Source organism: Marmota monax, unplaced genomic scaffold (assembly GCF_021218885.2).
Source record: "Marmota monax isolate L192 unplaced genomic scaffold, Marmota_monax_Labrador192_F-V1.1 WCK01_AAM20220418_F8-fsc00012, whole genome shotgun sequence".
Lineage (NCBI taxonomy): Eukaryota > Metazoa > Chordata > Mammalia > Rodentia > Sciuridae > Marmota > Marmota monax.
Genome location: NW_026695227.1, coordinates 326,985 through 338,229, shown reverse-complemented (window position 1 = coordinate 338,229; position 11,245 = coordinate 326,985). Strand labels below are relative to the sequence as shown.

The 11,245-nt window shown below is 38.3% G+C and overlaps 1 protein-coding gene and 1 non-coding gene across 2 annotated transcripts; both read right to left on the bottom strand.

The window, feature by feature from the left end:
• Positions 1-1,911: 1,911 nt before the first annotated feature.
• LOC124087216 (protein-L-isoaspartate O-methyltransferase domain-containing protein 1-like) lies at positions 1,912-3,400 on the bottom strand. Its single transcript, XM_046435978.2, has one exon. It carries the CDS (start codon positions 3,383-3,385, stop codon positions 2,801-2,803), a length of 585 nt encoding a protein of 194 aa, XP_046291934.1. The 5' UTR covers positions 3,386-3,400; the 3' UTR covers positions 1,912-2,800.
• Positions 3,401-10,846: 7,446 nt separating this feature from the next.
• On the bottom strand, positions 10,847-10,928 carry Trnav-uac (transfer RNA valine (anticodon UAC)). Its single transcript has one exon. It is a non-coding gene; the product is annotated as a tRNA-Val (tRNA).
• Between the last annotated feature and the right edge of the window lie 317 nt (positions 10,929-11,245).

Below are 11,245 nucleotides of genomic sequence, written 5' to 3'. Positions count from 1 at the left end.
TAAGCAGTACAGATTTAAATTAGCTTCTCAGTAGTTATGGTATCATTGCCAGATTCTTGGGATTTCGCTAATGCTGAATACTATTTCAAGCCCTTTCTCCAACTAGCTATATAACTAGCAAAACATGCCACCACTCTAGGCCTACTTTCTCATTTGCAAAATCAAATGCCTCATTTATCTATCTATAAAATTCCATGATATTCCCCATCACATTCATTTTCTATTTCATCTTCATTTGCTACTTCTCTACTGATAAAAGCATAATTTTCTATAATCAAGTAAATATGAATTCATTAAAAACACAAACCCAAAATATTCTTATTCCAATGTATTTGCATAATAGATAAGAAGGCTCTCACTTGAATTTTCATATTTTTTTTTTTTTTTTTTTTTTTTTTTTTTATTTTTAATATTTATTTTTTAGTTATCGGCGGATACAACATCTTCGTTTTGTATGTGGTGCTGAGGATCGAACCCGGGCCGCACGCATGCCAGGCGAGCGCGCTACCGCTTGAGCCACATCCCCAGCCCGAATTTTCATATTTTATTTCTACCTCTTTATTTAAAGTCAACGATAAAAGTCATACCTGTAAAATAAATGCATTTAAGAACACAAAAGATACAGTTCAATGACAAAAAAAATAAGCAGTGATCATGAAAATCTACTATGCATTTTGCTAAGGTCAACAGAATGAAAGACAATATGAAAATGTCCATCTTCAAATATATCCTTAACAAAAATTTTACCAAATGGGTAAGAGCATCAACAACAACAACAAAAAAAAAATGTGTATTTTTACGCATCTGGCACCAGCTCAAATAACAATTTTTTTAAAAAATGGGAGTAGGGAATTAGACAAGATGAAAACTCTTCCTAGGTTTTCTAGATAAAAATATGTGGGTACCAGGAATTCATGATTAAACTTCTGAAACAACTCAAGAATTAAATGAATATTTGTAACAGATAACAAAAGCATAAAACTGATTCTTTTTCTTAGAAATGAGATGGGGAATTTCTTAATAAAAGTTTAATAATTATCTAAGAAAAAATTTAGAGTCCAACATTCCATTTCCCAGCCATGAGTATAAAACGAATACCTTCCAAGAAATTTTCTTTCACATTACTAAAATGATTGGGGGCAATTTTGTGTCTAGATCATTTCAAACAATTGCTTGTTATTGTTTTTGTGGTTCTGAGCACAGAACCCAGGGCTTCACACATGCTAGTCAAGGGGTCCACCACTGAGTTAGGTACCCACCCCAAATAAGTGTTTTAGATATGTGGAATTACTACAGCTAAGATTTTTGAAAACAATATTTGAATCTTAGTAAAGAGATAACAGTCTTTCACTATACAATGATTTGAGTTTCCATAAGAAAATCTGAGCAACTGTTTTAATATGATGCTGGTGGTAATAAATGGCAATTTCAATTTTTTCCCTTTAAAAAATACATGATCCATGTTAACACTAAGTAGTAAATATATTACATTATACATTTTAACAAGGAATGAGTGTTTCCAAGCCTTAAGAGGAAAAAAAAATCCTAATAACGGCATTAATTACCTGTTTTGTCACTGATACACTATGCAGCTTAAGTATGCAACATTAAGCAAAAATGAATATATAATTTTACCAAAGAAACAGAAAAATATGGGAAGAAGTTGAATGCACATGGTGTAGGTCCCAAAGATTACACTATGATTCTGAACCAGATTTTTAACACAAATGTGTCTACATACAAGTTCTGTGAATATTTCTTACACTAGAAAGATCCAAAGCAAATATAGGCAAGTTTATCCCTATCTTGTAAAGTTAAATATACAGATAGGCTAGAAGTCCCATTTGCTAAAGTGCATCAGCTGACCACATCTGCTCTGGCCCTGCTATTCGGAGCTATCTGAGACACTCGTGCTTATTTATTCACTCTTTTCTCTATGCTATTATAGTCAGAGAGGATGATAGATTTTTTTTTAAACCAAATACTTTGTACAGTGAACTACAGAAAAACAATCCTAAATATACTACCTTTGAAAATTCTGAGTTAAGATAACCTCGTTATTTTTAAATACTGAAAATGTAAAGGGTCCATACAAATTGAGTTGTATTAAGTATATACTTTCTACTTTAATATTCACTTGCTGTGCTCTTAAAATCTCTATAAGAGAAGCAGGTATTTTCCCCATGTCTTTTGGCAATAAATTCAAAAGTAAAAGCTGCAGGGCTGTAAAATTTCATGAAATTTGTGGGTTTTTTTTAAAGCTAAATTACTCAATATCTTGTATTATTATTGCACTCATATATTGCCCGGAACATATCTACAGCAACTCAGCAACAGTGATTGCAACAAAAGTAAGGTAAATAGGTCTACAAAGCATTTGATTTCCTTATTAGATAAGAAAGTTTTCATAGAGGAAATGCAAACAACTGCAATTCAAATCAGATTATATATGCTTAACAATTACTTATATAAAATTAAATCTAACCCTCACCTCTACAAATCTGTAGGGAATCAGAAAAGGACTTATATTACACAAAGTCTTGACTATTGCTGCATTCCTCTTTGAAATCACTGAGTTAAAACAGCATTTTCCCAAGATTTAAAGAAAAATAGATTTTTACAAAAGAGTTTCTTTTTCATCACTGAATACATCATCTTTGTTACTAAGAGAAACAAGTTATATTTTTTTCCACTATGATTCACTCTGATGAAACAAATAATTCTCTTTCTTTTAACTCCTAATAAACACTACATTTTCAAGACTAAAGGAATCATCAGTAGGCATTCTTTTTGATATAAGTTATTTGTCTCTAAAATATGTCAAGTAAGCTTTCAAAGACTCAGGGAGGGGCAGCTTCATGATTTTTTCCCTCAGTAAATTCTGTGGTGGCTCCTCTGGCTTCATGGCTTCATTATGATCTTTCTCATCCTCTTCTTTGTTATCTTCTTCCATTTTTTCATCCTCCTCACTGTCTAAAGGCTGAGGAATGAGCTGATTACCCACAAACACATAAGTGTTGATTCTCTGTTTAACTCGCTTTCTTTTCCTCTTAGGTGGAGCCCTTTGAGGAATCCCCTTGGCCTGCATCTCATCATTTATGAAATTTCTAAGTGTGCGCCGAATGTAAATACGAGCCAAGTCCTGTAGATTCCTGACAGCACAGGGAGGGAGTCCCACAGAATCTGGTTTGCCATTATCATTCTTACTCGGTTGTACAAGTGGAGCAAATGAAACAGCAAGAATATTTTTACTTTCCCAAGTATTTTGTCCAGTTCGCATAATCTGTGTTAACTGATCTTCTATAGGCATAATTAGTATGCCTCCAACTTTTAGTAATATTTTCATGGTCTTTCTGAACTCCAGCTCCACAATAAATTCGATCATACTGATGACTGTCAGATGCTATCTGGAGGCAATTACCAACCACAAATGCAGGTTCACAGAACTCAAATCTTAGCAGTGGTTTTCTTTACAGGTGCATGTTGAAATATCTTCATCATCTTGAGATGAACAGATGATTTCGTTCACAGCAGGGACCTTGCCAACTTGCCCATATAATTCTTTTGATAAGCTGCTAGGAGATCAGGGTGACCTAGCCTTGCCCTGTAGCTTCCCTCTTAGACGGATAGTCTAGGTCTAGGAGCTGATTATCAAAGCTATCACTATTTTTGATGAAGCTCTCCAGTTTTTCCTTGGCATATTCCACCACATCTGAATGAAGCTCAATCCCATGATTTATTCCAAAAGGACCTGTGGCGCGGCGGTCGGTCCGGCCGGCCACAGCGGCGCCGTGTGTTCTTTTCTTGTCAAGGCTCCCAGTCATTAGATCTGAGGCCCACTCTAGTCCTGTATGACCTCATCTTGAGTGTATCTGCAAAGACCCTATTTCCAATAAAGTTGCATTCATAGATTCCAAGCGGGTATGGCTTCTATGGGGGCTCCATTCAATCCATCCCCATACCTGGGCCTGTGGAGGGTGGTGGCTGTTGACCCACTCAGGGTGGCTCCCAGGCTCGCTCACATACCAGGCCAACATTCATCACTAAGAACTTCAGAGCTCTGGTCATCACTTCCTAGATTCTCACAAAAGAAAGCACTTAAAAAACAAAAAACAAAAACAAAAAAAACCCAAAAAACAGTTTTGAGAATCATTTGCTAATGATTTAATACTATTATAAGAGAATAAAATCTTTCTTTTCTATGGGTGCTTAAGAAGGATGGAAACTCAGTTGAAGTGCAAGGGTGAATGCTTTAGGAACAGGGTCAGGAAGGTGTGGTTTAGAGACTGCAGAAACTGTGAGTCTAGAAAGAAGCTCTTAAAGCAGTTGGATAAGTTAATACTTCTAGAATCTGATTAGATCAGCACTAAATACAACAGTAACCTTTGCTGGCAGCCAGCTGTGCTCCTGAGTTCAGGAGACAGACTCTCAGAATCAGTATGAGTTCTACCTCAATCCTGGGGTCAGTTAGTGACCTTAAAAGACCTGCTCAGCTGAATTCCCTACAGGTTATTTCCTCTCCATGGGCACTTCCACTGCAGGTCCCAGACAACAGCTTTTAGTCTCTTGGGGCTGCTTGAAGAAGCAAAAATCCAATAAGAACTTCTAGAAGGTTGTAAATGTGCTACAGCTGCAGGGAGGACCTGGGGGAGTGGTCAAGGCTTACTGACTGCTGCTACTATGCCTCTTCCCTACTCACCCCGCCACTGGCAGCTGGCCAGGAGCCAACCATTCTCTGCCATGGACACAGGAAATGGGGGTGGGTGCCTTTTGATTGAGAGTGTGGAAAGTGCTACAGGAAACAAAAGCAGAAACCTTCTAAGCCATTTGAGAAATTGCATTCCAAAGGTATTTGCTAACTGGATTTCAGAAACGCTGCAGGAGCAGCCCATGAAAAAAATCCGAAGAAGCACTGGTTTGTGCAATATTAATACTATTGTCTTATAAATATTTCCTCAAAGAAGGCTGGAGGCAGGTGGCTCTCTGCCAAGGGCCTGGGTGGCAAGGGGAAGAAGGGTAGGAAGTCATTCATTGTGTACTGCTTGCTTATCAAGGGTCTTGCTGTTTCCTGTGTAAGGGAGCTGTGGGGTCTCCAGGGGCACCGGGAGCCTTGAATAAGGGCCCTTTCAATCCCCTCTTGCTCATTAATGCTGGACTTTCACCAGTTCATGCTATCTTTATTCATTTCATCCCACATTTACTGCATTCTTACTGTGTTCTGGGCTCCATGTTTACTCTTAGAAGGCTCAGGGAGAAGAGAGGCCGTTTTTTGTCCTGCAAATGTTCACAGTCTGCCTTGTGGTTGGGATCAAGGTCAGTGGAGTGCCTGCTAGAGACATTAATTAAGCACAGAAAGAGACTAGAAAACTAGTGAAAAAAAGTTGTGTGTGTGAGCCAGGCGCGATAGTGCATGCCTGTAATCCCAGCAGCTCAGGAGCCTGAGGCAGGAGGATTGCAAGTTCAAAGCCAGCCTCAGCAAAAGTGAGGTACTGAGCAACTCAGTGAGACCCTGTCTCTAAATAAACTACAAAATAGGGCTGGAGATGTGGCTCAGTGGCTGAGTGCCCTTGAGTTCAATCCCTGGTACAAAAAAAAAAAAAAGTTTGTGTGTGCATGTGTGTGTGTGTGTGTGTGTGTGTGTGAGAGAGAGAGAGAGAGAGAGAGAGAGAGAGAGAGAGAGAGAGAGAGAGAGAGAATACATTTTTCTCCAAAAGGATAAAGATTTCAATTGTATAAATAATACATGATATTGTTTAATTTTTAGGACACCAAAAGATTTTAAGATTGGTAGGTTTTAACCTGGCCCTTTAGGAGTGCAGTTAAAACATAAGCAGATACCTCTAACACAAGATAGATGAATGCCAAAAGGAAATACCAAAGTAAGAATGGAGAGAGCGCAAGAGAGGGATCACAGTGTCTTTATGGAGGAGGTGGTAAGGGATGTGGACTTTGATGGGTAGGCAGGTAGGTGGGGTTGGAGCACAGGCTCTCCAAAGCCATTCAAACCCATTAACACTCCTGTATGGGGCGGGTGGAATGGGCAAGCATGCTCCCATCAGAGAAGCAGAGAAGCCTGCTGGGGAATTAAGGGCTTTCTGTTCTGTGTGAAGAAAAAACACATGTGAGGACATGGGTCTGAGGGCCCGCTGGTCTAGTTTGGCTGCAGCAGGAAAGTTTCCTTAGAAAGGTTCCTCCTGACTCTCTTCAACTTCCAGCAGGCCAGCTAGGGGATTTGGCTGACTTTTCCAAAGGCAAAGTTCAGGATGGTCTCACCATACCTGACCCTGTTGAGTGTAGAGATGAGCAGCTATAAGGCTTTCTTGCTGGTCTGCTGAGTACTTCTTAGACTGCTTCTGTGTACTTAGAGATGACCTTTAGAGGATGACATTTTAGCATTCTGCGTGGGCTTCCTGTGTAAGGTACACGAGTTTGTGACTGTGCCCAGAGCTGCAGACTCCCTTTTGTCTGTATACTGCATAACCAATGTGTTGGCCTCCTTAAGAATGAACTGGGGTGAGGTAGGGAGGAGGGGCATGGGAGGAATAGATGAACTCTAGATAGGGCAGAGGGGTGGGAGGGGAAGGGAGGTGGCAGGGGGTTAGAAATGATGGTGGAATGTGATGGACATTATTATCCAAAGTACATGTATGAAGACATGAATTGGTGTGAATATATTTTGTATACAACCAGAGATATAAAAAATTGTGTTGTATATGTGTAATAAGAATTGTGATGCATTCAGCTATCTTATATAAATAAAAAATATAAAATAAAAGAATGAACTGGGAAAATAAGAATGTTTTCAAGAACATTAACAGATGCTTGCTTGGATGAAGTAAAGTCACAGAGTAACAACCTTCTAAGACTTTTTCCACAGTGCCAGACACAGACCCTGGTTTGAAATGTAGACTTGCCCTTAGCACTTCCCAGAATGCCCCTCACACCCCCTGTTTCAGATGCATCTGTCCTGCATTGTGGTGTTCCTTCTGAGGTAGGATAGTAGGAATAAGAAATAAGGAAGGAGACATATAGGAAGGACAGGGAAATAAGGTTTTGATTCAGAAGTTCCACATAATTTTCCAGAACTGTCACTCCCCAAGCTCTCATCTCTCTCCTGGGCCAGTGATTCCCAAATTCCTGAAAAAATCTGTAAATCTATCTGTGCAGCATGAATTAACACCGCCCCCCACACATACACACAAATAAAGAAAGATATGTATTTTGAGAAACTTATAATTTAGGGGACTTTCCAGAGCTATCCACAGATCAGATAATGAAGACCACATCCTTCAAAGGATCCAGAAACTGACCAGACACCACAAACTGTTTAGAGATCACCAGACTGATATCATTCCTACACATCTTTCCATTCTCACCCATTACCAAGTTTCCTTTAAAAGAAGAGCCAGGAACCCCTCAAAAATGTATTTTTCTCTTGAGATTTCCTTCATTCTTTCTTGAATATCTTTGGATGTATATTTACTTGTTTTTTTGGTACTGGGTATTGAACCCAGAGGCCCTTCACCACTGAGCCCCAGACCCAGCTCTTTTTATTTTTTATTTTGAGATAGGGTCTCACGAAGTTGTCCAGGACCTTGCTAAGTTGCTGAGACTGGCCTTGAACTTGTGATTCTCCTGCCTCAGCCTCCTGAGCCACTGGGATTACAGTGTGAGCCACTACCCCTGGCTTCTACTTTAATAAACCTCTGTCTGTGTCTTTGGCATTTGCTGAAATTCTTTTTCATCACATAAGCCAAGAGCCTGCTGGCCCTGAGCCAAGTTCGCCCTTCTCTCCAGGAACTCCTTGGACTCTTCTCTGGAGATACCTCTCCTCCTGTGACTCTTTTCCTTGCCCTATAAGCACTCCCTGGAGGATCCCTGTCTCCTCCTTGTACTTTCATGAGTCACTAAAACTTCATGTGAATTTTAAAAAATTAATTATTTTTTTAATTATTTCTTACATACATCACAATAGAGGAGTGCATTACATTCATATTTCTTTTTGCATTGCAATTCTTAATACACCTTTATACCACAATTTATTTTTATTCACAGGGTTAGAATGGCTTCTTCCTCTCTAAATTAATCCCCCCACTCCCATCTTATTCCTTCTGTCCTGCTTCCATCCAGGGTGAAACCCAATCTTATTTACATAATGACATCTACAATAATGTGAAGGGTATGGTTCTCATGACCCACTGATATAAGTTCTGTGAGGCCACAGAGAGGGAGGTTATGTATAAACATACCATAACAAACTTAACAGAGCTGCTTACAGATGAAGATTAATGGTGTTACCATTTAAGAAGTTCAAAGAAAAAAACATTTAAAAGTTAAAGTGTACTTATACACGTATCCCTCTTAGAAACTTGGAAACATAGTTTTGAAAAACAGCTTTGGCTACCAGTTCCTACAAGTTAAAAAGTGTTAAATGCTGAAAATTGTTAAGTGTTCATGGGCCAATAAAAATCAAGCTTTAAGGGTGGGTGAAGTGGTTTTACCCTTGATATAAATTTTTAAAATCTCTACTGCCTCCCTAAATGAACACATTTACTCTGGATTGATTTTTGAAATTATCCTGCACGTTGTTGTATGAGTATGCAAAGATTAGGAGAGAGAAGTTAGATTTGGTAGGAAAAGTCAACTATGTGACACTGGGCAAATTATTTAACCTCTTTCAATTTGTATTTTCTTGCTTTTACAATGATGAGGTTAGAGTAGATTATTTCTAAGTATTCTTCCATCTTTAACATTTCATAACTAATAAAAAAAGGCACTATATAGAAATAAGTACCATACTGGGATGCAGTACTAACTATGATCTGAATAATGCAATTTCTTTTGCTTAGACCTCACTTTCTTCATTTGTAGAATTATGCGATTGGCCTCTATGTTCCGTATTGTCCCTTCCAGTGCTAATGTTTTGCAGTTTTCTTCATGGTAAAAACATATCCTTCCCTTCTTTGCATACTATTTCCATGCTGGGGGGAGAAAGGAGGGAATTGAGCAAAGCCTGATGTAATCATTAATTTTCTTAGTTTTTTTTTTTTTTTTCTGTTTTGTCCTCACTCTTTCCCCCTTCTTTTCTATTTTTTTCTCTTTGAGAAAACTGGAAAAATATGCTTATAATCTACTGTGCAGACCAGCTTTACCCAGAAAGAGTCTTGAGAGTAGATCTGAGTTGGGGTAGAAAGCCTTACGTAGCAAGGTGTGGTTGTGCACACCTGTAATCCCAGTGACTTGGGAGGATAAGACAGGAGGATCACAGGTTTGAAGCCAGCCTGGACAACTTCTCAGTGAGACTAGTCTCAAGATACAAAATAAAAAGGTTGGGGTTGTAGCTCAGTGGCAAAGTACCCTTAGGTTCAATTCCCAGTACTGGAAGAAAAAAAGAAAGCCTTACCTCATTGCCCTTTTTTTTTTTGGGGGGGAGGGTTTTTTAATTGGTTCTTTTTAGTTATTCATGACAATAGAATATACTATAGCATAATTATAAAAGCATGGAATATAATTTGTTCTAATTCAGTCCCAAATGTTTCCCCTTTCTTTCCCCTTTCCCACCTCTTTACCCTCCCTCTACTCCACTGATCTTTCTGCTATTTACTTATAATTTTTTTTTCATTAGTGCCTTGTGGATGTACATGATGGTGAGATTCACTGTGGTATATTCATATTTGTACAAAGGGAAGTTGTTTAAGACAGTCTGGAAGCCCTGTGGTAATTTAGACTATGAAGACTTTGAGCTCCATATTATTTAGGAATATAGAAAATTTAAGGAATAATGGCATTAAAAAAACATAGAAGTTAATACCTTTCTCAGGCAATAGCCCAGAGTTTGCAGTCAGGCTTATGCAATTGCTCTGTGCCAGGATGTTCTTCGGATCCCTGTTCTATCATTTCTAGGATGTGGCTGTTGACCTTTTGATACCAATTAGATAATGAGGAAGAAAAAGAAGGAGAGGACTGGACATGGCCACACTGTGCTCATGCTTGTACCCTATTGGCCAGACGTCAGTCTGACCACACCCAGCTGCAATGGAGGCTGGGAATTGAAGTCTCATTTCTGGGTAGTCATGCATTTCGACAAAAACTGAGGGCTCCATCACCTTGGAAGAAGGGGATAATGGATATTGGGAACAAGTTAGCCATCTCTGCTGTCAGTCACATTTGGCTCTGATATGTTTTCTCAAAAAAGGAAGGAGAGTCCTGGGACTTCCAATATCCACATTCTCTTTTTTTCTCTTCACTTTTTCTTGTCCTAAAAGAATCTCCCTGGCCACTTTTTCTAGACATTGCCCCTCTCTTAGCAACTCCAAATCATTCATGGATTTACTCATTTACAAATGCTCCTGTTCTATGGTAGGCACAGTAAGCAAGAGGACCAAGAAGATTGATGGATAAGTCCTTTCCCTAAGGAATCTGCCTTAAGTTACCAACTTGCATATTCATTTAAATGGCAATTCCTGCAACCTTGCCTTTTAAGAAAATTAGACAAGATAAAGTTAATTACCACGGTAACCAATTGGAAAATAGCCAAACTGTAATTCTATGTAAGGTTCACAGAAGATGTATAAAGCAAACCATGATGGGGTTCCATATGCAAGGCCAGCAACTGTTTGTACATAGATAAATGACCGAATTATGTACAAATGCTGTCATAAGCAAGAGCACAGAGTACTGCTTCACTTTGCTAAATTATTGAGCCATTGTCCACTCAACTAACATTCAATTTAAAGAATACTTTTCTTCACTTAATGTGAAGTTGGAACTGAGAAATCATGAGCAATCAAATTCAGTATTTAGGGAAATAAGCTTTATCATCCTTAGTATTTATTTATTTATTTTTTTGTGGTGCTGGGAATTGAACCCAGGGCCTTGTGCTTGTAAGGCAAGCACTCTACCAACTGAGCTATATCTTCAGCCCCACAGTATTTAATTTTGAAGGATTAAAATATGTTCATTTCTCCACAAAATTCAGCATTGTTTAAATACCATATTAGATGAACTTCCACAGTTTTATAAATATTTGTTTCCATGAATTTCATTGACTAAGCATAAATTTTTATATTTTTCTTAAAATTGCTTAATATGCATTTTCTATACACTATGTAATTTGAGATATGCACTTTATGTATTTTTACTTTATAATCTTAATTTTCTTGTACAATGTCTTGTTTTCAAATATTATTCAGTTTTATAAGCAATATATTTGCTACCTAATAAAACAAGATGAACTACATAAAGC